The 26,393-nt window shown below is 36.5% G+C and overlaps 1 protein-coding gene across 1 annotated transcript in view; it reads right to left on the bottom strand.

Annotated features, from left to right (window-relative positions):
- ADGRV1 (adhesion G protein-coupled receptor V1) overlaps positions 1-26,393 on the bottom strand; it is a 564,972-nt gene that overhangs the window by 470,851 nt on the left and 67,728 nt on the right. Inside the window, exons 16-23 of the mRNA XM_060146321.1 lie at positions 25,903-26,083; positions 25,018-25,181; positions 23,587-23,710; positions 22,290-22,556; positions 11,976-12,102; positions 11,109-11,326; positions 9,849-10,592; positions 7,041-7,414 (exon numbers count right to left, since the gene is read on the bottom strand). Of these exons, the coding sequence (XP_060002304.1) occupies positions 7,041-7,414; positions 9,849-10,592; positions 11,109-11,326; positions 11,976-12,102; positions 22,290-22,556; positions 23,587-23,710; positions 25,018-25,181; positions 25,903-26,083 (2,199 nt within the window). The remainder of the gene's footprint in view (positions 1-7,040; positions 7,415-9,848; positions 10,593-11,108; positions 11,327-11,975; positions 12,103-22,289; positions 22,557-23,586; positions 23,711-25,017; positions 25,182-25,902; positions 26,084-26,393) is intronic.

Raw genomic sequence — 26,393 nt, 5'->3', positions numbered from 1 at the left:
GGGACCTAATGAAACTTAAAAGCTTTTGCACAGCAAAGGAAACCATAAACAAGACGAAAAGACAACACTCAAAATGGGAGAAAATATTTGCAAACCAATAAACAAAGGATTAATCTCCAAAATATATAAACAGCTCATGCAGCTCAATATTAAAGAAACAACCCAATCAAAAAATAGGCAGAAGACCTAAATAGACATCTCTCCAAAGAAGACATACAGATGGCCAAGAAGCACATGAAAAGTTGCTCAACATCACTAATTATTAGAGCAATGCAAATCAAAACTACAATAAGGTATCACCTCACACCAGTTAGAATGGGCTTCATCAGAAAATCTATAAACAACAAATGCTGGAGAGGGTGTGGAGAAAAGGGAACCCTCTTGCACTGTTGGTGGGAATGTAAATTGATACAGCCACTGTGGAGAACAGTACGGAGATTCCTTAAAAAACTAAAAATAGAATTACCATATGACCCAGCAATCTCACTACTGGGCATATACCCAGAGAAAACCATAATTAAAAAAGACACATGCACTCCAATGCTCATTGCAGCACTATTTACAATAGCCAGGTGATGGAAGCAACCTAAATGCCCATCGACAGACGAATGGATAAAGAAGATGTGGTAAATATATACAATGGAATATTACTCAGCCATAAAAAGGAACGAAATTGGGTCATTTGTAGAGACGTGGATGAATCTAGAGACTGTCATGCAGAGTGAAGTAAGTCAGAATGAGAAAAACAAATATTGTATATTAATGCATATATGTGGAACATAGAAAACTGGTACAGATGAACCGGTTTGCAGGGCAGGAATGGAGACACAGATGTAGGGAACAAACGTATGGACACCAAGGGGGTAAAGCAGTGGGCGGTAGGGGTGGTGGTGTGATGAATTGGGAGATTGGGATTGACATGTATACAATGATGTGTATAAAATGGATGACTAACAAAAACCTGCTGTATAAAAAACTAAAATAAAATTCAAAAAAAACCTAAAAATGTCAAAAAAGAAAAGAAAAAAATGGGAACGGTTTAACTGCTCTATATTTAAAAAGACTGATCAAAAAATTTAAAAGAGGGCTTCCCTGGTGGCGCAGTGGTTGAGAATCCACCTACCAATGCAGGGGACATGGGTTCGTGCCCCGGTCCAGGAAGATCCCACATGCTGCGGAGTGGCTAGGCCCGTGAGCCATGGCTGCTGAGCCTGCACATCCAGAGCCTGTGCTCCGCAACGGGAGAGGCCAGAACAGTGAAAGGACCGCATACCACAAAAAAAAAAAAAAAAAAAAAAAAAAAAAAATTTAAAAGAAATTCACCTAATTGACTTTACTTATGTATTTATTTATTTATTTTTGTCTGCATTGGGTCTTCGTTGCTGTGCTCAGGCTTTCTCTAGTTGTGGCGAGCCGGAGCTACTCTTTGTTGTGGTGTGCGGGCTTCTCACTGCGGTGGCTTCTCTTTTTGCGGAGCATGGGCTCTAGGCCCGTGGGCTTCAGTAGTTGTGGCTCGCGGGCTCTAGAGTGTAGGCTAAGTGGTTGTGCACACGGGCTTCGTTGCTCTGCGGCATGTGGGATCTTCCCAGACCAGGGCTCAAACCCGTGTCTCCTGTATTGGCAGGCAGATTCTTAACCACTGTGCCACCAGGGAAGCCCCCATCTAATTGACTTTAGAATAATAAATCAAGCAAAAGTACAGGCCAGTATATATGAAGGGGCATAACATCAAGTAATAATCATCAGAACCATCATCACTCAGTTTTTCACAAGAAACAATAGCAGCTGCTACTGTTTTCTCTTTTGAGTCAGGAACTTGACACATCTTCAGACCATCAGAAAAGTAATTATAAAGGTTAACAATGAGAAGAGTTTTTGAAATACATTTTCCTAGAAAAAATAATATATTATTCCACATGAATTTGGCTTTCTCTATTGAGATAGAAGATTAAAGCTAAACAATTACACATCCAATTAATTTTTTATTTTGTTTCATGCTTGGCTGATGATCTGGGATATCAGATTATATCAATATCACTTATATCTAAAGGAATCTATTCACATAACATAGGGCAGGCACATAAAAACAAACATAGTCCAAGTTAAATAATATTCTCGTTTTTACAAAGATCCTCTCAAAATATCTCTAAATTGATTCTTAAGCCATGAGTTTATAAATATAAAACATAATCCAAATAGTAGTTGTAAAAGTAAAGTAAGACTAGCAAATTCTATGAATCATTAGGAAAAGCAACTCTATAATTATGTGGTATACAAGACTGCGGGACATTAAAAAAACAGTGCGAAAAGAAGGTGGAGAGAAAATAACATTGTTAAGTACGAAGAATAACAAAACACAGGAAGGCAACATGATAATATGACTACTAGGCAATACGTCCAACAAAAATCAGCCATCTGTTCAATACAGAGCCCACTAGGAATCCAAAGAATTATTTGGCATATCCCACCAGGGCTCTAAACTACATTTGTTCATTCTTTCAATTAAATTTATTAAGCACCTGCTATTTGCCAGGACACGGTGTACCTGTTTAGGAGGAAACAAATCACAAAATAATCTCATTTCTTTCAATATGCCAACAAGTAGACTATGTCATATTCCACATATTTTCATTATTTGTTTAAGATCTTATTATGCTTTCATTTTAACCTTAATATTACTTTATGTCATATGAATCTATGAAAAATGTAAAAGCATAACATAATTCAGAGAGAAGTCTTTAAACGATCTCTATCGGCTTCAGCATTTTTGGAGGAATAAGAAAAAAGTTAACTTTTCAATGTCACTGAAACATCACAATGCAGTAGAATCTATGGAAGTGACAGTGGTTTTTATTTCTGAAAATGAAGCAAATAACCATAAAATTTAAACTCAAGATAATTCCAGGTATAAACCACCAGTTCTCAAATATTTTAGTTTCAGGACTCCTGAGCTCTCATAAAAATGACTGAGAACCCCAAGGAGTTTCTTGCTTATGTTGGTGAAATCTGCTGATATTTACCATTTTATGAATGAAAATTGAAAAAACAATAAATATTGATATACTAACTCATTTTAAATAGCAATAATAAACTCATGTTAACATAAGCAACGTATTTTATGAAAACTAACTATATTCTCTAAAACAAAAAAATAATGATGGGGACATTGTTTTTACATTTTTGCAATTCTCTTCAAAGTCTAGCTTAATAGAAGACAGCTAGATTCTCATATCTCCATTTGTAATCAGTTTGTCTGTTGCTATTTGTTATTTTGGTTGAAGTATATGAAGACTATCCAGCATTACATAGATATATAACTGGAAAAGGAAGAGGATTACAATAGTGTTTTCAGAGAGCTGCAGGTATTCTTCCTCAATATTATACCAAAATTTGACAAGTGGTAGTTTAGTTGCAATGTGGAATCATACTCTAAGACATTAAAATCCATTGGTCTACCTTGCACTTTAAATCAGTCTTTACCCATGCATGATTTTGTAACAATACATGTGGATTATTTGGAGAATATTGGTTCACTGAGTTATACAGATCTTCCAAATACTGATGTATTTCATTATACAAAATAAGTAAATCACACTTGCTAATATCACTATCAATCTTACCTGAAAAGTCTTTAAGTGTTGGGAAACTATCAAGTTCACTTTGGCAGGTAAAATGTCCCAACAACACTAATTTTTGTTTGAAAGCTCAAATTTTTATCACTGGCAACAAATACTATCAGTTGTTTTCCAGGTAGTCACTGACTCACTTCATTCATTTCCATGAAAATGCCTGCCAGATACCCAAGTCTGAATAACCAAATTTTGTTGGTCATTTTTCAAGTAAAAATGGTGTTCCACGAAAAGAGCAGCCAGTTCAGCTCACAACTCAGTATCTGCACAAACGCTTTTCTTCACAACTATCATGTTTTGTTAATGTAGCAGAAGTGCTTTATTTGTGCTTCTCATTTCACAATACAGAATGTTAAAAAGGTGGGTATTCAAGGGTAGAAATTTTATCAAATTAATGTTTTGTATTGTTTCATCAAAGATACTCAAGTGAAATATTCACCTTTTAAACTACAGGTGTGTGGTGATAAATAAAACAATGACAACTGGTACAGTTTTGTGCCACTGCCTTGATTCATACAAAGGCACTAGCAGCTAGCAGTTTCGGCAACCGTTGCTTTTGCAGTGCAAATGTCAATAAAATGAAAAAGAGATCATAGCATTTTATAAAATTAGGTTTGACTTTTGTAGAACTCCTGAAAGATCTCAGGAACCCCTAGGGGTCCTTGCGCTACACTTTGAGAATGACTTTAGTAAGCAATCAGTAAATATTGATGACGGTCGTCACGACAAAAGTATTTCATATCACTCCTGTCTTCATATCACACCAAGATGAAAGTACAAGTTTTATACTTCAATTCTTAAGACTTTCAAGAATGAAAATTCTGTAATCTTCCTGACAATCAAATTCCAATATCTGATCTTTTAGACACAACACTTTCCCTATATTAACCACCTAAACTTTACTCTTTCCAGCATAGATGTATTCTATTTCTCTCTCAGGTGGGATTAGAGAATAACCAGTCAAGTTTTCTTTTTCTTTCCGGCGGTTATACAACTATAGATGCTATGGCTCCTATAAGGAAGTTCTCTTCTGCAATCAAAGGTTGACTGGCCCTGTTCAAATTCTGAAATATCTGGGAACAAAGGTGGAATACCTAGGTGGAACTAAACCAACACCAACACAATCTATCAATGGAAATTGTGAGATAAGCTAGCACTGAAGACTTACTATAATGTCCCAGAAAGTCAGAGAAACACTCAAAAACTACTCATTTTAGGCAGGTTTTAAAAACTTACGTATTGTTTTGTTTTTTCAGTTTGGCTGTTTATGCAGCTTAGCTGAATCTGGCTGTGTTTGTTATTTGAACTATGAGCCTTTTCATGTCTTGATATTAAAATACATTCACAAGTTCAACAAAGATTTATTGAGTACCTACTATGTGCCATGCTAGGTCCTAGAGATACAATAATGAACAATAATAAAACTCTTTCACCTTTGTGGTAGAAAGAGATAGGCAGTATATAAGCAGGCTTATTAATAACATACAGAATTGAAGCGTGTGATCAATGCTACAAAAAAAAAGTAAAACTAGGTGAAGGGATGGAGAGTGGCCAGTTAGGAGAAGTGGGAGGATTACTTTAAATTAAAAAGTCTTTACTGAGTAGATGTCTTTGGAGCTGAGACTTGAATGACTAATTCTGAGGATGTGGAATAAGAGTGTTCCAGATTGAAAGGCTAGGAAGTGCTGATGCCCTGAGATTGGAACTGAAACAAGGAAAGTCTGACTGAAACATACTGACCAAAGAGGAGAATTACACAAGAAGTCAGAGCCATAGGCAGGTGCCAGGTCATGAAGTGATATGAAGGGAAGCTGATTTTAGATGGCACAGAATGGTTCTCACAACCTTATGGAAGTCACTTCGTCTTTTTAAAAATAGAGATAATGATATCAAACATACATGGGGGAAAGACAACAGGTTAAAATTCACAAGACATAAGTTCAAATTCCAGTTCTTCCCACTGTATCTTAGAAACAAAAGAAGGCAGGGGGAGAAAATTAGTATTTATTAAATACTAGTAATTGTCACACTTTGAATCAGGTATTTGATCCTATCTCATTTAATTCAACTAGGATTAGTTATTTTCTCAGGTCTCTAAGCTGCCATTTCTAACCCTACAAAGTGGAGAAGGTAATAATTAATATTTGTTGCAGCTACATTATGAATTGTCAGAAAGGTGCATAAAAAACTAACATGGAGGGCTTCCCTGGTGGCGCAGTGGTTGAGAGTCCGCCTGCCGATGCAGGGGACACGGGTTCGTGCCCCGGTCTGGGAAGATCCCACATGCCGCGGAGCGGCTGGGCCCGTGAGCCATGGCCGATGAGCCTGCGCGTCCGGAGCCTGTGCTCCGCAACGGGAGAGGCCACAATAGTGAGAGGCCCACATACCGCAAAAAAAAAAAAAAAAAAAAACAAGTAAAGTTCTTTGACAACTAAGTATCTAAAAGTATTATCATTATAGATAAACATATTTCTCTTTTAAGTCATAGATTTGTATGACATTTGTCCTCCCTGTCTAGGATATTCTATTTCTGGTATAGAAAAAGAACACTTACTGAAGATCTCTTATGATTGTCACCAAACCAAAGAATAAGAGGGGCAATAAAACACTCCAGAGAGCCAGGCACCCCAATTTGAGCTATTGATACAATGAGCCCTATGACCTAGATATTTTTTTCAAGCTCTACCCATTCATGTTTTTCTTAATTGCTTCAATTTACATATGCACCCCTCTAAACCTACAAGAATCAACTTGCAAAAGGAAAGCCTCTCTTGTTCGTTGGCATCCTTTCATGGACACTGAGCTGTTGCTTCACACAGAACACCTGTGAAGCGGTTTCATAAGATCTCACATTACTGAACAGGAAACCAAGATGATTACGAATTCTTGAAAGCTTGGAAAGGACTGATAAGGGCAGTAAAACTGCCTAATGAATTAAACTGGCCAAGATGGGTGATAAGAAAGGCATTTACATCCAACATGGAAGAACACTGTAACTACTTAAGAACGTTTCATATGTGGGGAAAAAATCCTCAAAAAATCATATTTTAATAAAGTCTCAATTACAATTATTCATAGAAGCTTTCAATATATATTATTTCATTTACTTACACAGTAGCCAAAACGTAAATTACATGTGGAGTACAATTATGCATTCTGTGAAATGCATTAACTTTAAAGATAACTGCTAAAGTTTCATTTGCTAACTTATTACTACTTCTCTCAGCTTATTAAGCTTCTGATTCAAACTGTGAACTTATAAGAGAAAAGACCTTATAATTTACATTTGCACCGCTGGCTATAGCATACTTCTGGGCCTAGCGTCAATACTCAGGCAATCTTACCAACTGAAAGAAAGCCCACTCCCGAACGAATCCACGAACTCTGAAATTCACCAGACTCACTACTTACCTCTGGTATACAGGCTCCTGTGAAACCAAACAAGCCATTGGCATTGTCACTTTTTTGTATTATCAATCTTGCTGTAGTATTCTCTTCAGAAATGCGAGCTCCTCCACATACAGAGACTAGTTTAAGAATGAATAATTCTTCTCCTTCCTCTTCATTGTCATCTCTTGCAGAAATAATGAATGATTTGTTAGTTTCTCCCTGTCTGAATTCCAGATATCCAGAAACAGGGTGTAAATCACTCTTTGCTGGCATGGCATGAAGTTCGTAAATTTCTTCAAGGGTCAATTTCTGCTCATAGGCCCTCACATCCTGCATCAGACCTGTAAATCTGTCATTGCCATTCACTCCTGCCCCAATTCTCAGTGTTCCTGGACCTGAAATTAGAAATGGGTTTAAATGCTACAATAACCACAATTATCCTGTCCTAAATTACAAGTGTGATTCAGAAAGTGAAGCTATTTTATTAAAACGTCTTATTAGGTAAGTAAAGCTTTCACATAACTAGAACACAATTAAATAAAGGCTATCTATTATAATGAAAAATCAATCAGTAAAGTAATCGCTGGGATTTAAGATATTTTGTACCAAAGGATATGTTGTACATGCGTAGGTATGTATGTATACGTATGTATATGTATATATTTGGATAGACATTTCTTCTGGGAAATCTAAAAATTTCCTTGCACATCTAAGAATGGAATGATTCAATTCAGTCACAATTTTAAAAATTTAGTATTACTATTCTTTGAGAACTTCAATTTTTGATCTGTTAGAAATTCACCTTGAGTTAAATGAAGTTGTGAGAATTCAGCAAAAGGAGTTTTTGTGGACCAAAAATAACTTTTAATCCAAACAACTAATGCAATATATGTAGAAAAAGAAATATTCCTTCCCAGGAACAACATTATATGAGTTTTAAGGACTTTTTCATGATAGTAACAATATGCAGCTCAACTCTTTACTATGCATCAATAATAACCCTTTTTAGGAATTCACCAATTCTTATTTTATTGCCTCTCCAATAACTCAACTAAGATATTTATGTAAGATGAGAGTTCGGCAGTGATTTAGGATTGCCTCCATGCCTTCTCCAGAGGTTCTGGACTGACTATATAGTAATGAGAGTGAAATATCTACAATAGACAAAAATACAGATAGATGAACTTCACACACAATAAGTGAACAAACCCCAGACACTCAAGCGTACGCACTGCTCAAATTTTAAAAACATTTAAAACTAATCTTATGCTCTTAGAAATGGCAATCGTAGTTGGGCATGGTGATGAGTCATGGCTCTAGAGAAGAGCCAAAGAGGGCTTTTGGAACACTGTTTCTTGATCTGGGGGCTGGTTACATGGAGTGCTGAAACTGATGAATTTAAAATTTTTTAAAATTCATCTACCTGTACACCTATATACACTTTTGTATATTTTATAATATACATAAAGTATCCTATATTTCATTAATAACCTAAATATATATATATACCTTTTCAATTTTATTTATAAGTTACAAATTACATAGACAATATAAGTTCCTTGCAGTAAGCTACATGAAGAAACACCAGCTCTTACTTTCCCCAATCTTTCCCATTCTACCACCATGTCATCATGGTGGTTAACATCATGTCAAAAAATTGATGTTAACATCAATGTTAACAGACATATGTATATATTCACACAATCAAAAGATTAATAATTTGGGCTTCCCTGGTGGCACAGTGGTTAAGAGTCTGCCTGCCGATGCAGGGGACACGGGTTCGTGCCCCGGTCCAGGAAGATCCCACATGCCGCGGAGCGGCTAGGCCTGTGAGCCATGGCCGCTGAGCCTGCGTGTCCTGAGCCTGTGCTCCGCAACGGGAGAGGCCACGGCAGTGAGAGGCCCGCGAACCGCAAAAAAAAAAAAAAAAAAAAAAAAAGATTAATAATTTAATGCCACAGATTGTTGTAAGCATGGTTCTACAGGCTGAAATCAGTAGTGTGTGTATGTTATTCTTTTGCCCATCTTTTTTCCTACTAGGAAAGAAAAAGTACAATCATATTTAATGCAGGAGGTTCAGAAGGAAAATATTCTGTTAAGATATAACCATATAAGCTCTGCTCTACTTTCCTACTAAATAAAAAAACAGAATCAAATTGTAGGATAGAGGGGCTGGGAGGGAACTGGTGATTATAACAGAAATAACTGATATTTGTACATAGACATGCACACAAGTGTGTTTCTCAAGGAAACAGCACATAATTCAGCTTAAAGATAAGGATTCTCTCTCTTTAAAGCACACCATAGAATTCATCAATTTAACTCCTGATACTATAAACCCCTGTAATTGCTGGATTGTTCAATATGATTTTCTTTTAATTTCTCTTTAACCTTATCTCCACCACCCTTTACCTCCAGAACACTGAGCTGACAGCAGTTCTCCAGATACAATACTCTGCTTCACACTTCTACACCTTTGTTCTCTTTTCTACCTGGAATTATCACACCCATCCCTCCTACTATCACAAGAGGAATTTTTTTCTTTCTTCCTTATTAATTTTTTCTTTCTTCCTACAATGTGTTGAAGTGATCTGTTTGCACACCTCTCTCCCAGAGCCTATTTCAGGTACTTTAAGGGCAGAGACTCTGCCTGATTCATTTCTGCAACCCTCAGCACAGAACTTATGGTCTTGGTAGACGTGTAGCTTTATTTAAAAAAATAAACCAATAATACATGAGCAGATTTTTAAATACCCACTAGCCTTTTTAAGAAGTCAAAATTTTTAAAAACTCAAAATTCAGGGTCCTAATTGTAAAGATAACACTCACCATCAGTAATGGCTTCTCCTTTTAGACTCTTGATTCCTCTGGGCATTGCATTTCCGTCAAGGTAGAATTCAATTATACCATCATCGAGGATAATTAGAAGATGCAGCCAAACATTTTCTTCTAAGTATTTCATGACTGTCGTCTTGGCAATATATGTAGCATCGGAACCCAGAGTTTTGTAATGAAGGGAAAGTGTCACATGGGATTCATCTGTTTGAATTTTTACCCCATAGTAGATGCTTCCGTTACCATCATCCTTTGCTATAACAAATCCATTCGTATTGGCATTGGGCATTACCCAAGCTGAAAATGTAAAGTTGGCAATTGAGTTGTTCCTTGAGGGATGGTATTTTGGATTAACAGTTCCAAATGCACCCTCTAGCCCACTGAAGTACAAAGCATCTGTTCCACTATGGTGACGCCTCATGTGCGGTTGTGAATGCACAGTGCTGGGAAAAATTCCAGCCAGCAAAAAATCTATCATTGGAGGCAAACCAGCAGTGAACTCACTAGACAGTATTTCCCAGCCTACTCGTACATCACAGAAGACACCCTGCTGCCTCAGAACAGTAAAGTTGGTGATATAAGACATATCATCTTCTGAGAGGACATCTTCTGCCACTTCTCTCTCTAGGCACTCTGGATCAAAGATAAAAACTCCAAAGGGATCATCATTGAATGGAATCATTACTGTCACCTGGAGGTTGGTTCCTGCTAGTTGGCCCCCAGGACCTGGGGACCCACCTGTAATGAGATAATTTATAAGGAATGAAAAACCAGAATTGGGAGTACTTTCTAGTACAAGATGAAGACAAAAAGAATTTGTTTAGCAAACTTCTCATTAAGTAATTTACTTGTTAATCAATGAACAATAGTGTCACCATATGGCCTTCACCACATTTTCAAGGGTATTCTGGTTCAGTATTTCATTAACAACCAGTTGAGCCTGAAAAGAAGATACTAACTAGAAAGGTTTAATTCCCATGCTTAAAACCAAAAGTGATGGGAAAATTGATTATTTAAATTATGGTATGAAGACCAACTTTAAGCTACCATGAATCTGTACTTCCTAACTACCATTAATGTTTTGTTTGAGATACTCTATTTGGTGTGGAAAAAAAATCTATTTACAAGTTTGAGGATGGATATGTCTCCATCCATAAAACTTCATTTAACTGCATTTTCTATACAGCTCTAATTATTCCAGCATAAAATAGTAAATTTTGGTGGTAAAATAAAAGAGATGAGAAAACACAGCACCTGAAATGTTCACAAGCTTTAAAATATAAAACTCATTGAATTCAGGAATTTTGTCTGGAAAAGCATGGAGAATTATTGGTTTGGCTCCTTCTCCATCCATAAAGTTAACAGTGCCTGAAGTTTCGTAGAACTCTTGTCCAGGTTGCAAAGCAGAATCATTCTGAAAGAGCTGCCAAGCCACAGAAACATTGCCAAAGTGTCCTCGGTGCCTCAAAATCCTGTATAACAAATTAAAGAAAATTATTTCTTATGAAAAATGTATAAGTAGTAACTCTACTGAGAACTTTCTGTATTATCTCAGAAATACACTTTGTCTATTTATCATGTTTAATATAAACCAGCCAGCCAGTTCTTACTGAGCAACCAAGAAGAATCTCATGGAAAAGGAAGAACGAAGTAGAACTTCAAATAATAAAAAGAAGCAGTCTTAAAATTCATAATCTTCGAAGTCCAAACTGAAAGATAAAGTCTAAGATAAATCCAATCGAAAAATATTTAGATGAGAATTGGCAAAAGTTCTTCAAAAGCAAAGCCTAGGGTGAGGGTAGTCACATATCATTTAAAAGAAGAATTCCAGAAGACCTTGAATAATTGAAGTCTCTCAGTCTTGACGAGGAACAGAAGTGGGGTAAAGGAGGGTGGGGAGAGTATTTTCTGCTTTCCATCTAAAGTGTCAGGGTTTTTTTTAACAAGTGGAAACAACATGAACAAAGTTTACAATTCATTCAGACTACCAACTTTGAAATTATTCCATTCTTAACCATTTTTTTAATTTTGAAAGATTAACAATGTTTCAAATTTTTGCATACATAAAGATTTTATTTTATTTTAACCAATTTTGAATTTGCCTTGTCCAAATATACTTACCAAAATGAATTAGTCTTTCCTTCTTCTACTGCTTTGTCTATGGGCTCCAAGGAAAAAATACCATTTGGGTCATCATTAGCTTCAATTATCACTGTAGCTATTCCAAATTGATATACTACTGTATCACCTAAATTAAAAATGGAAAAGTCAAAATAACAAAAAAGTACTTGACTTATTGTTAAATTTGTATTTTTAAACTAAGAAACAGTTTAAAATAAGGTTCAAATTCCAGGAAGAATTTCCTCATTGAAGGTCATAAATAAATGAAAGAGATGGCTAAATAAGTTTAATGTGACCTGTCTCTGAAGAAATGTTTAATTACAGAAGAACTACTTTACTGAAAAACATACATATTTTTCTTTGCAATAGGGATATCACCTCAATAGTTTAATTAGAAATTAAAAACATAGCTTTATCAAATTTCAACATTTTGAGGTAGATTCTTTCATTTCATAAAAATTAAAGTATTACCCCATAAGATATATTAATTAGAATCACTGGCTTAAATATTGGATTGACCAAAAAGTTCATTCCGGTTTTTCCAAAACATCTTATGGAAAAACCTGAACGAACCTTTTGGGCAACCCAATTATTTCCCTTTAGATCTCAGCCTTTAGGCAGCAGAGTCTGATCTGGTCATACATAGAACAAAGCAATCTTTATGATGTTGAACTTGATTCCTTTCTACTCCAATTGTTTCCACAGTATGTTAGCACCATTACAGCCAATAAATTAGGTCTCTTCTCATCACTCCCCTGAGGTCCATAGCTTTTCCTCTTACTGGAGCTGTTCCCTCTGTGAGCAAAAGTCTTCCCAACCTTTATTCACTTCTTTTCACTCCTCAGGACCCAGCTCAAGCAACAACTCTTCCGGGAATTCTTCCTTGAATTCCCAAGTTAAGTGCATCCTCCACTGTGTTCCTACAGCACTTTGTCAATCTGGCATAGTGATTATCACCTTATATTAATACACACACACACTGACACGTACACACACTCAGGCACACACAAACACACACACACACACACACACAATATTACTGTTAAGTCCTTGTACAAATGCTTCTCAATCAATTTCATCCCCTAGCAGGGTAGATGCTCAGTCATTGGTATTTATCAAAGTTCGCTGAACTGATACAAATAAAATTTTGAAAATTAGACGAGGACAACACCTAAAACTAAAATTAGAGAAAAAGAAATACGTGGCAAACCAGCACATTAAAAATAATTTATATAAATATACAATTGTACTCAACCTTACTTGATGATTAGCAAATGGAAAGAGGAAAGGAACATAAAAACAGACAGTAAATCACTGTATAGAAAATCCTGACATTATGGAGTAATAAAATAACTTAAAATATATCATAAAATCTAACAAAAACAAATAAAAACAAGAATGCCTAATTTTGGCAGGGTTCTGCTATAATGTGCATTTGTTATGCAACATGTCATAGGTGGTATTGAAAATAATGGAGAGGAAGGGGAATAGGAAGAAAGACACAAAGAGAAAGAGACAAAGGAATAGGGAGAATGATAAACACAGCACAAACAAAAATTAAGTGATCTCTTTCTTTTCCTCTTCTTCTTTCTTAATATTTCAGTCTAAGAGGTAGAGCACAATGCAGGCACGCTGTGAGTTAGGGATACGATACCACAGTAACCCAACACAAGGTTAGAGCTCACGCAGGGTAAGGAAGGCATCTCCAACAGAGAAAAGCTTGGGGTTCGATGTTGGAGTCTGAGTGGTGTGGGAGGGCATCCACATGAGGGTAAGGGGTTGGCCTAGAACAGGAAGCTAGAATACTACTACAGTAAGAAAAGCAGACTCATTGTGGGAAGAAGGTAAACGAAGCAATGGGAAAGTGGTTACACACAAGGTGAATTAATCAAATAAGTAAATATATTGATATTAAAGATAATCGGAGTTGGACTGCTCATTACCAGGGGAGGAAGGGATAAATATGAAAACGAGAAGGAAACTTGTGGTATTGGATAGAAATGGAGACCCTAGGTGAACTAATGGTCTTCAATGTATACAGTTGGGTACAGAACTACAGATGTTAATGTGCATGTGTATATACATAAATTCATACATACATACATATATTCTCTATCTCTGTAAGAGGGCCTAGGAGGACCATAAACTCAATAATAATTAGCATACCTAGTGCAGAGGTCCTGGTTTCTACATAACATTCTTGGGCTTTCCCTGGTGGTGCAGTGGTTGAAAATCCACCTAACAATGCAGGGTACATGGGTTCAAGCCCTGGTCTGGGAAGATCCCACATGCCGCGGAGCAACTAAGCCCGTGCACCACAACTACTGAGCCTGCGCTCTAGAGCCTGCGAGCCACAACTACTGAGCCTGTGCACCACAACTACTGAGCCTTTCCTCTAGAGCCCGTGAGCCACAACTACTAAGGCCTGCACACCTAGAGCCCATGCACTGCAACAAGAGAAGCCACCGCAATGAGAAGCCTTTGCACCGCAACAAAGAGTAGCCCCTGCTCACCGCAACTAGAGAAAGCCTCCACGCAGCAACAAAGAGCCAACGCAGCCAAAAAATAAAAATAATAAAATAAATAAATAACATTCCTCCCTAAGAGGAGTCAGGGCTTCTTGAAAAAATGACTGATTTCAGGGTTTTGACAGGAAAAGTATAAGATGAGTCTGGAATAGCTTGCTGTTTCAGGAAGTAAGAAAATGCTCACAGAATAATAGCGACAGGTCACAAAGACAAAGAAGTCATCTTGCACAGGCTACCACTGGCCAAATCTGGGACAATGTGACCATCAAAGTAAATAATGATAGCGAAATAGGGCAAGTAGTTAGTTGTTAGTGTCAGTTGCTTGGAGGTGGCGGCCACAGTCACCATGAAAGGTACTGGACGGCAGGCGAAGGTAGTCACCCTGGCGGCGTGTGGGCCCCTCAGACGATGAGGTCATCTGCAATAAATTTCCTGAGACACCTTCAAGATGGTGGAGGAGTATCATGTGGACATCACCTTCTTCCCCACAAAAACATCAGAAATACATCTACATATGGAACAACTCCTACAGAACACCTACTGAACGCTGGCAGAAGACCTCAGACTTCACAAAAGATACGTACTTTTTTTTTCCTTTTTCTCTTTTTGTGAGTGTGTATGTGTATGCTTCTTTGTGTCATTTTGTCTGTGTAGCTTTGCTTTTACCATTTGTCCTAGGGTTCCATCTGTCCTTTTTTTTTCTTAGTATAGTTCTTAGTGCTTGTTATCACTCGTGGATTTGTATTTTGGTTTGGCTGCTCTCTTCTTTCTTTCTTTTTTTTTTCTTAAATTACTTTTTAAATTTTTTTATTTTTAATAACTTTTTTATTTATTATTTTTATTTTTTTATTTTAATAACTTTATTTATTTTTTCTTTCTTCCTTTTTTTTCTCCCTTTTCTTCTGAGACGTGTGGCTGACAGGGTCTTGGTGCTCCGGCTGGGTGTCAGACCTGGGCCTCTGAGGTGGGAGAGCCGAATTGAGGATACTGGTCCACCAGCGACCTCCCGGCTCCATGTAATATCAAGCGGCAAAAGCTCTCCCAAAGAGCTCCATCTCAACGCTAAGACCCAGCTCCACTCTACAAACAGCAAGCTACAGTGCTGGACACCCTATGCCAAACAACTAACAAGACAGGAACACAACCCCACCCATTAGCAGAGACGCTGCCTAAAATCATAATAAGGTCACAAACACCCCAAAACACACCACCGGACGCAGTCCTGCCCACCAGAAAGACAAGATCCAGCCTCATCTACCAGAAAACAGGCACCAATCCCTTCCACCAGGAAGCCTACACAACCTACAGAACCAACCTTAGTCATTGGGGGCAGACACCAAAAACAACGGGAACTACAAACCTGCAGCATACGAAAAGGAGACCCAAAACACAGTAAGTTAAGCAAAATGAGAAGACAGAGAAACACACAGCAGATGAAGGAGCAAGATAAAAACCCACCAGACCTAACAAATGAAGAGGAAATAGGCAGTCTACCTGAAAAAGTATTCAGAATAATGATAGTAAAGATGATCCAAAATCTTGTAAATAGAATAGACAAAATGCAAGAAACATTTAACAAGGACTTAGAAGAACTAAAGATGAAACACACAATGATGAACAACACAATAAATGAAATTAAAAATACTCTAGATGGGCTCAATAGCAGAATAACTGAGGCAGAAGAATGGATAAGTGACCTGGAAGATAAAATAGTGGAAATAACTACTGCAGAGCAGAATAAAGAAAAAAGAATGAAAAGAACTGAGGACAGTCTCAGAGCCTCTGGGACAACATTAAATACACAAACATTCGAATTATAGGGGTCTCAGAAGAAGAAGAGAAAAAGAAAGGGACTGAGAAAATATTTGAAGACATTATAGTTGAAAACTTTCCTAATATGGGAAAGGAAATAATCAACTCCAGGAAGTGCAGAGAGTCCCATGCGGATAAATCCAAGGAGAAACATGCTAGGACACATACTAATCAAACTATCAAAAATCAAATACAAAGAAAAAATATTAAAAGCACCAAGGGAAAAACAACAAATAACATACAAAGGAATCCCCATAAGGTTAACAGCTGATCTTTCAGCAGAAACTCTGCAAGCCAGAAGGGAGTGGCAGGACATATTTAAAGTGATCAAAGGGAAAAACCTATAACCAAGATTACTCTTCCCAGTAAGGATCTCATTCAGATTCAAAGGAGAAATTAAAACTTTTACAGACAAACAAGCAAAAGCTAAGAGAATTCAGCACCACCAAACCAGCTTTACAACAAATGCTAAAGGAACTTCTCTAGGCAGGAAACACAAGAGAAGGAAAACACCTACAATAACAAACCAAAAATAATTAAGAAAATGGAAATAGGAACATACATATCGATAACTACCCTAAATGTAAATGGATTAAATGCTCCAACCAAAAGACATAGACTGGCTGATTGGATACAAAAACAAGACCCATATATATGCTGTCCACAATAGACCGACTTCAGACCTAGGGACACATACAGACTGAAAGTGAGGGGATGGAAAAAGATATTCCATGCAAATGGAAATCAAAACGAAGCTGAGTAGCAATTCTCGTATCAGACAAAACAGACTTAAAGATTATTACAAAAAGAGACAAAGAAGGACACAGCATAATGATCAAGGGATCAATCCAAGAAGAAGATATAACAGTTGTAAATATTTATGAACCCAACACTGGAGTACCTCAATACATAAGGCAAATGCTAACAGCTATAAAAGGGGAAACTGACAGTAACACAATCATAGTAGGGGACTTCAACACCCCACCTTCACCAATGGACACATCATCCAAATTGAAAATACATAAGGAAACACAAGCTTTAAATGATACTTTAAATGAGATGGACTTAACTGATATTTATAGGACATTCCATCCAAAAAACAACAGAATACACTTTCTTCTCAAGTGCTCATGGAACAAACTCCAGGATAGATCATATATTGGGTCACAAATCAAGCCTTGCTAAATTTAAGAAAATTGAAATCGTATCAAGTATCTTTTCCAACCACAATGCTATGAGACTAGATACCAATTATAGGAAAAAATCTGTAAAAAATACAAACACATGGAGGCTAAACAATACAGTATTAAATAACCAAGAGATCACTGAAGAAATCAAAAAAATACCTAGAAACAAATGACAATTATAACATGATGACCCAAAACCTATGGGATGCAGCAAAAGCAGTTCTAATAGGGAAGTTTATACCAATACAATCCTACCTCAAGAAACAAGAAACACCTCAAAAAAACAACCTAACCTTACACCTAAAGCAATTAGAGAAAAAAGAACAAAAAATAACCCTAAAGTTAGCAGAAGGAAAGAAATCATAAAGATCAGATCAGAAATAAATGAAAAAGAAATGAAGGAAATGATAGCAAAGATCAATAAAACGAAAAGCTGATTCTTTGAGAAGATAAACAAAATTAATAAACCATGAGCCAGACTCATCAAGAAAAAAAGGGAGAAGACTCAAATTAATAGAATTAGAAATGAAAAAGGAGAAGTAACAACTGACACTGCAGAAATACAAAGAATCATGAGACAGTATTACAAGCAACTCTATGCCAATAAAATGGACAACCTGGAAGAACTGGACAAATTCTTAGAAAAGCACAATCTTCTGAAACTGAACCAGGAAGAAATAGAAAATATAAAGAGACCAATCACAAGCACTGAAATTGAAACTGTGATTAAAAATCTTCCAGCAAAGAAAAGCTTAGGACCTGATGGTTTCACAGGCAAATTCTATCAAACATTTAGAGAAGAGCTAACACCTATCTTTCTCAAACTCTTACAAAATATAGCAGAGGGAGGAACAGTCCCAAACTCATTCTATGAGCCCACCATCACCCTGATACCAAAATCAGACAAAGATATCACAAAGAAAGAAAATTACAGGTCAATATCACTGATGAACACAGATGCAAAAATCCTCAACAAAATACTAGCAAACAGAGTCCAACAGCACATTAAAAGGATCATACACCATAATCAAGTGGGGTTTATCCCAGGAGTGCAAGGATTCTTCAATATATGCAAATCAATCAATGTGATACACCATATTAACCAACTGAAGGAGAAAGACCATATGATAATCTCAATAGATGCAGAAAAAGCTTCTGACAAAATTCAACACCCATTTATGATAAAAACCCTCCAGAAAGTAGGCACATAGGGAACTTACCTCAACATAATAAAGGCCATATATGACAAACCCACAGCCAACATCGTTCTCAATGGTGAAACACTGAAACCATTTCCTCTAAGATCAGGAACAAAACAAGGTTGTCCACTCTCACCACTATTATTCAACATAGTTTAGGAAGTTTTAACCACAGTAATCAGAGAAGAAAAAGAAATAAAAGGAATCCACATCGGAAAAGAAGAAGTAAAGCTGTCACTGTTTGCAGACGACATGATAATATACATAGAGAATCCTAAAGATGCTACCAGAAAACTACTAGAGCTAATCAATGAATTTGGTAAAGTAGCAGGATACAAAATTAATACACAGAAATCTCTTGCATTCCTATACACTAATGATGATGAAAAGTCTGAAAGAGGAATTAAGGAAACACTCCCATTTACTACTGCAACAAAAAGAATAAAATACCTAGCAATAAACCTACCTAAGGAGACAAAAGACCTGTATGCAGAAAACTATAAGACACTGATAAAAGAAATTAAAGATGATACAAACAGATCGAGAGATATACCATGTTCTTGGATTGGAAGAAGCAACATTGTGAAAATGAATATACTACCAAAGCAATCTACAGATTCAAGGTAATCCCTATCAAACTACCAATGGCATTTTTCACAGAACTAGAATAAAAAATTTTACAATTTGTATGGAAACACAAAAGACCCCGAATAGCAAAAGTAATCTTGAGAAAGAAAAACGGAGCTGGAGGAATCAGGCTCCTGGACTTCGGACTATACTACAAAGCTACAGTAATCAAGACAGTATGGTACTGGCACAAAAACAGAAATATACATCAGTGGAACAGGATAGAAAGCCCAGAGATAAACCCACACACCTATGGTCACCTTATTTTTGATAAAGGAGGCAAGAATATACAATGGAGAAAAGACAGCCTCTTCAATAAGTGGTGCTGGGAAAAATGGACAGCTACATGTAAAAGAATGAAATTAGAACACTCCCTAACATCATACACAAAAATAAACTCAAAATGGATGAAAGATCTAAGTGTAAAGCCAGACACTATCAAACTCTTAGAGGAAAACATAGGCAGAACACTCTGACTTAAATCACAACAAGATCCTTTCTGACCCACCTCCTAGAGAAATGGAAATAAAAACAAAAATAAACAAATGGGACCTAATGAAACTTAAAAGTTTTTACACAGCAAAGGAAAACATAAACAAGACGAAAATACAACCCTCAGAATGGGAGAAAATATTTGCAAATGAAGCAACTGAAAAAGGATTAATCTCCAAGACATACAAGCAGCTCATGCAGCTCAATATCAAAAAAACAAACAACCCAATCCAAAAATGGGTAGAAGACCTAAACAGACATTTCTCCAAAGAAGATATACAGGTTGCCAACAAACACATGAAAGGATGCTCAACATCACTAATCATTACGGAAATGCAAATCAACACTACAATGATGTATCACCTCATACCAGTCAGAATGGCCATCATCAAAAAATCTACAAACAATAAATGCTGGAGAGGGTGTGGAGAAAAGGGAACCCTCTTGCACTGTTGGTGGGAATATAAACTGATACAGCCACTATGGAGAACAGTATGGTGGTTCCTTAAAAAACTAAAAATAGAACTATCATACAACCCAGCAATCCCACTACTGGGCATATACCCTGAGAAAACCATACTTCAAAAAGAGTCATGTACCACAATGTTCATTGCACCTCTATTTACAATAGCCAGGACATGGAATCAACCTAAGTGCCCATTGACAGATGTATGGATAAAGATGATGTGGCACATATAGACAATGGAATATTATTATTATCAGCCATAAAAAGTAACGAAATTGAGTTATTTATAGTGACGTGGATGGACCTAGAGTCTGTCATACAGAGTGAAGTAACTCAGAAAGAGAAAAACAAATACCGTATGCTAACACATACATATGGAATCTAAAAAAAAAAATGGTTCTGAAGAACCTAGGGGCAGACAGGAATAAAGACGCAGATGTAGAGAATGGACTTGAGGACACGGGGAGGGGGAAGGGTAAGCTGGGACTAAGTAAGAGAGTGGCATGGACATATATACACTACCAAATGTGAGATAGATAGCTAATGGTAAGCAGCCACATAGCACAGGGAGGTCAGCTCGGTGCTTTGTGACCACCTAGATGGGTGGGATAGGGAGGGTGGGTGGGAGACGCAAGAGGGAGGAGATATGGGAATACATGTATATGTATAGCTGATTCCCTTTGTTATAAAGTGGAAACTAACACACTGTAAAGCAATTATACTCTAATAAAGATGGTAAAAAAGAAATGATAGCGAAATATAACCCACTGCATTAAACATAAATCATGAGTCCATACTAATAAATATATCAATGAAAAAATTGGAAGTTTGATGAGTAACAGGATATTTACATAAACTATCTCCCCCACAAAATATTTATTAATTACAAAGGAACAAAAAGTACAGTAGAGAAGCCTGGCAGTCACCACCTAAACTGTGGTCAAAGTAAACATGGCAGTAAAGGGACAAAACAAAATCATGTGCCAACAGAAGAGATATAATAGGAACACAGAATTACAACTATGAAATTCCTGCCAAGGATGCAAAGCCTGAATCTAATCATGAGGAACATCAAACAAACCAAAATGAAGGACATTCAACAAAACAACTGCCCTGTAATCTTCTATATTATAAAGGTCATGCAAGTCAAGGAAAGACTCTATTCCAGACTGAAGAGATTAAGAGACACAGCAATTAAATGCAATGCATGATTTAGGAAAGGATCATTTTTGCTAGAAAGGACATTGTTGGGAAAACTGGAGAAATCTGAATGGGGTCTGAGGCAATAATTGTATTAATGTTAACCTGATTTCAATGGCTATATTGTGGTTATGTAGGAAAATGTCCTAGTATATAGGAAAAAACACACTCGTGTATTCAGGGATGATGGAGTATCATGTCTTCTTAATCTAGAAGATTAAGGAAAAAAATAACTCTATGTACTCTTAAAAGAATAAAATAAATACCAAAAGAAGCTATAATCCCTCTAATTTACTAAAGATGGGGTCAAAACATTCTCAGGACCCATATAATGGGGACAAAACATCCTGCTTCATTTATAGCATGGAGAAGAAGGAATTTCCCCTCCTGCAAATTGTCATGCATTGTGGCTGTAGAGCCAATTGGGCTCAAGTCACCCACAGAATGCAGCTTCCCAACCACCATGCCCGGCACCCTGCTAGGAGGGAAGAGACTACAGATGCCCTAAGCCCTTGGATGACTAGAAAAGACTTAGGGTAGCTTTAGCTAAAAGATTTCTATTCCTCATATAATAATAACATAATTTTCTATGTGTGCTATATTGTGAAAAAAGATTAAGAATAATGACATAGAGTATACCAGGTACACGAAGTCTCAACACATATATTCCTCAGCCCTTCCCTCAAGAAAGCAATGAAATAAACAATTTTGCTCTTGAACAATCCCAGGTGACAGTTAAATGCTTAATGTCATCTCATAAAAGCACTGAAACAACAGATATGCCATAAATGTAATTTATTTACCTGTTGAATTAAAGAGGATTATATAAAAGAACTCATCTGTTTCTGGGATATCATCTTCATTAATGAATACAGATATGTTCTGCTCTCTACTTCCAACCGCAAAAACAAGCATTTCTCCTTTTTCAATGGGAACAAAGTCCCCCTCTCTGGCGGTAGCATTCCCATCCATGGTAGCATATTGGACGGTGCAGGCAACATCAACAGATCCATTTCTGAGAACTATAAAGTCAGCAGTCTCACCTTCCCGAACCCTCACTACACGAGGTTCTGAAATATTCATAAAGATAAGAAGAAACGTGTGAGCTTTTCTGATTCCATCTCCATATTTTCAGATCACATATGTTTCTCCCTGCCCCCCACAAGAAATGAACTCCACTGTGTCTTTACTTAAAGACTCAGCTCTGATCCCAACGCCTACATGAGGTCTCCTCTGATTACTTCTAGTCAATGGCCTTCCTCTTGCCTTGACTCCTATGGAATCCATTGTCTTCAACACCCAATTTGTCAGTAAATTACATACTGTCTGGAATCCTCTGACTACTGTTTCATACACTTTATTTTCAAATTTAGACCATAAGTTCCTTGACAATAGGCCCAGATATCTTAGGTTTTATTTTTGCCACTTCTTCTACAGGGTTAGTAGAAGACTGAACACAGGACTAACTCATTAAGTACATGTTAACTGAAGGTTAAAATATAAATCAATAATACTCAAGAGGTTTAAGAGTCCTACAGTTGTAAATTGAACATCTTGCAAAAATGATTTAAGAAAGAATTAGATACCAATAGATTAGATACCAAATAAAACTAAAAGATATCTCAGGTGGAAAAGACAGTTCTAAAGAAAGCATTAAAGTGGCAAAAATGGGGAGACCTTAATTTATACGTTAACTTATATGTCCCTTAAGTAATAGTAATTATAGTAAGTAACCATTCATCAAGTACAATATGCAGACCCTGAACTGGCTACACTGTGTACTGGAAGAGGTTATGTGGAAGAGTGTTCATTTTTGCACAATGGAAAGAAAATACCTTGGAATTTAAAAGTGGGAGGAGAACAAAGCTAATAAAATAGTAGTTATTTTATTTTCTTTTTCCTTCAGAAGATCCTTAAAAGTATTTGTTAAAATGTCAAAGAAATTGAATAATGATCATCCAAACAAATTATGAAATCCTATTTAAACAAGCAACAATTGTGCTTTATTGAAAATGTTCACTTAAAACAATTATTGAAAAAAAGTATTTTTATACTGTTCAAGAAAGATGTGAACTCACTCAAATAAGAAAGCAATACCACCTGCAAAATAAATGGGGTCATCATTTCTTCTAATCCTCAGAGTTGCAGTAGTTTTATTTCCTATTTTAGCTCCTCCAGTGGCATTAAGTAGGATAATGGTAAATTCCTCCATTTCCTCTGGAATCTTTTGGAAAATGTTACACATGCTTTTAGTCAGGTGATTTGTATAAATAATTCCACTACATATTCCTAAATTATTTTTATCTTTTTTAAAAAAGAGCGTTATTAATAACGGTACTAATGTTTGTTTCTACTTCTGAGGCAGAACCACTCTAAATTATTCAAGTAGGCCTCAGAACCCCCCAAAATTTTAATGTACATTCATCCAAACAGTCACTTTATTTTGACTCACTATAAAATTTAATGGAAATAGAGATATTATGCCTTACGTAAGTTAAAAACAGAAATACTACATAGCTTAAGTTATTTCTATAAGAAAATAGGATATATATTGTTTTTAAGGAAAAACAATGGAACAGAAAAATAACTTTATGACACACTTAGAACAGAATTCATAATCATAACAAAAGCTCAGCTAGCTCTCAAAGGCCCCTTACAAACCTTACTTAAGTTTCACCGAAGTACATCACAAAGACCTCATTCTCCTGTCCTAACAAGATGAGACTCCCCACATCTCTGAGCCTATATGGTTCCCCAGATGGACACTGTTTCTCTTTCTCATCCATGTAAGCCGGTCTTCTACAGACCCTAAAATGGAACAGTGTTGGAATTTTGTCTCTCAAGGCACAAGTGTGAAGGAAAGGAGACAGGTTTCCATACCTATTCGAAGCACAGTGTCCCTCAGAAAGGTCCACCCCATTGTTACTAACTTCTTTCTCTGCATTATCCTGAATCCACCATCCATCTGGTCCAATGTCCTGAGTCTGAGAGTGCATCATAGGATACCTGGTAGATGGTGACCTCATCCTCAAAGGGCCTAAGTACAAACCAAGTGCTTAACCTCTCTCACAAGTATGAATCCCTGATATTTGGCACCTACGCAGTGTCACCAGCGACTATCAGTTCTAAGAGTTAAAAATGCCTTCAGGGAAACCAAAAATAATATTTCTATTTTGGCTTATAGTCAAACATTATCACACATGAGTTCTTTACAGGGGTCCCCAACCCCCGGGCCGCGGCAGCCTGTTAGGAACTGGGCCACACAGCAGGAGGTGAGCGGCAGGTGAGCAAGTGAAGCTTCATCGGCCGCTCCCCATCGCTCACATTACCGTCTGAACCATCCCCCGCCCCCTGCTCACCCCCACCCCCATCAGGGGAAAAATTGTCTTCCACAAAACCGGTCCCTGGTGCCAAAAAGGTTGGGGACTGCTGCTTTATCACATACTCTCATGACAGAGTAAATTACCAGATGTTTAATTATTTTAAAAAATTATTAAACAAAAAAAAGAGAGTTATTTGTGTAACATTTACCTCATCTGGAAGGGAGTAAATGGTAATATTTTTTGAAAATTCCTGATCTCCAAAGACAATAGTCCCTTGGACAGGAAATACATCTTGCGTAAAGTCTGGACTAACCACCCATGATACATTAACGTCACCAAAGTTGCCTCGATTTCTTATTACACCATAAACAGCTGTGAAATACAAATGGGTATAACATATATGAGCATATATTAAACAATTTTAAAATGATGAGTGAAGAAATTGTTCAAATAAAAGTAAAAATAAGCCCTCTTTTTAATAAAAACCAATTATTTCCTTAGCCCAGCCTCAAGGTATATATATAAATTAACCTAGTCTTCCCTCTGTAGGTATACAATTGATAAAATAAATGGACTTGATCTTTTCTATCACAGTTTGCGATTTTAAAAGTCATTCAGCAAAAGGAGCAGAATGGTGACTAATTAGGTACACCTATCACAAAGTCCTATAAGGATATTTGTTAAGGGCAGCTAGAGGAAGCTGCATACTCAAAAGTGATTTTCTTACCCAGAGAGACACAGCTCTAAAAATAACCTATCAATACATCTCATTTTGTGCCACTGCAATAGTTCCCTAGCAGTAACTCCTAAAGCTTTTCCTATTTGACTCAACTCATTCTTTTGAGTGTTTGAGTTCTACCACATATGGTTAACTGAAATCAAAATATAACTGAAGTCATCCTCACAATACTATGTAAGAAATAAAACTAGCAATCTTAAATATGATTTTCTAAAACACCAATTTCTGTACTACATGTAATTTCTCAGCAGTTGGACAACTAAAAATAACTATTTACTAAAAAAATAAACTAAACACATGACTAATTTCTTCTTTAGTAAACAGTAATAGAAAATAAAAAGTAGAATAAATTACCACTATAGGTATCGTCTCCTTTACTTTCATTTATCGTAACAATTAGATCATCAGAAACAAATTCTATAATCCCATGAGGATCATCATTTTTTAGAATCGTTATGTTGACAACTGTAGCGCTTCCCAACTTGCTTTTCCGTTCACCATGGCTGCTGAGGACCACCCAATAATGTTCATCCAACTAAAATGAACATGTTAAATTAGGAAAAATATAAAGTTGAAATTTTCAGAGGAAATTAAAATATATATATTCAAGAATCAGCTTTTCACAAACATGCCACTCACTGAAAAAACAAAGCTGATTTTTTTTTAATTTTTAACATCCTTCCATCAATTAAGAGAGACATCAGATATAAGTATACATTATTCAAAAAGGGAAAAGATAAACCATGATACTATATTAAAATTGTAAGAAGACTTAACCTTATCACTGATGATCTAGTCATTTAAAATAATAAGAGTAAATAAAATTAATGTAAAAGCTACATATG

Source organism: Lagenorhynchus albirostris, chromosome 3 (genome assembly GCF_949774975.1).
Source record: "Lagenorhynchus albirostris chromosome 3, mLagAlb1.1, whole genome shotgun sequence".
Lineage (NCBI taxonomy): Eukaryota > Metazoa > Chordata > Mammalia > Artiodactyla > Delphinidae > Lagenorhynchus > Lagenorhynchus albirostris.
This window is presented reverse-complemented; position numbering and strand designations above follow the sequence as displayed.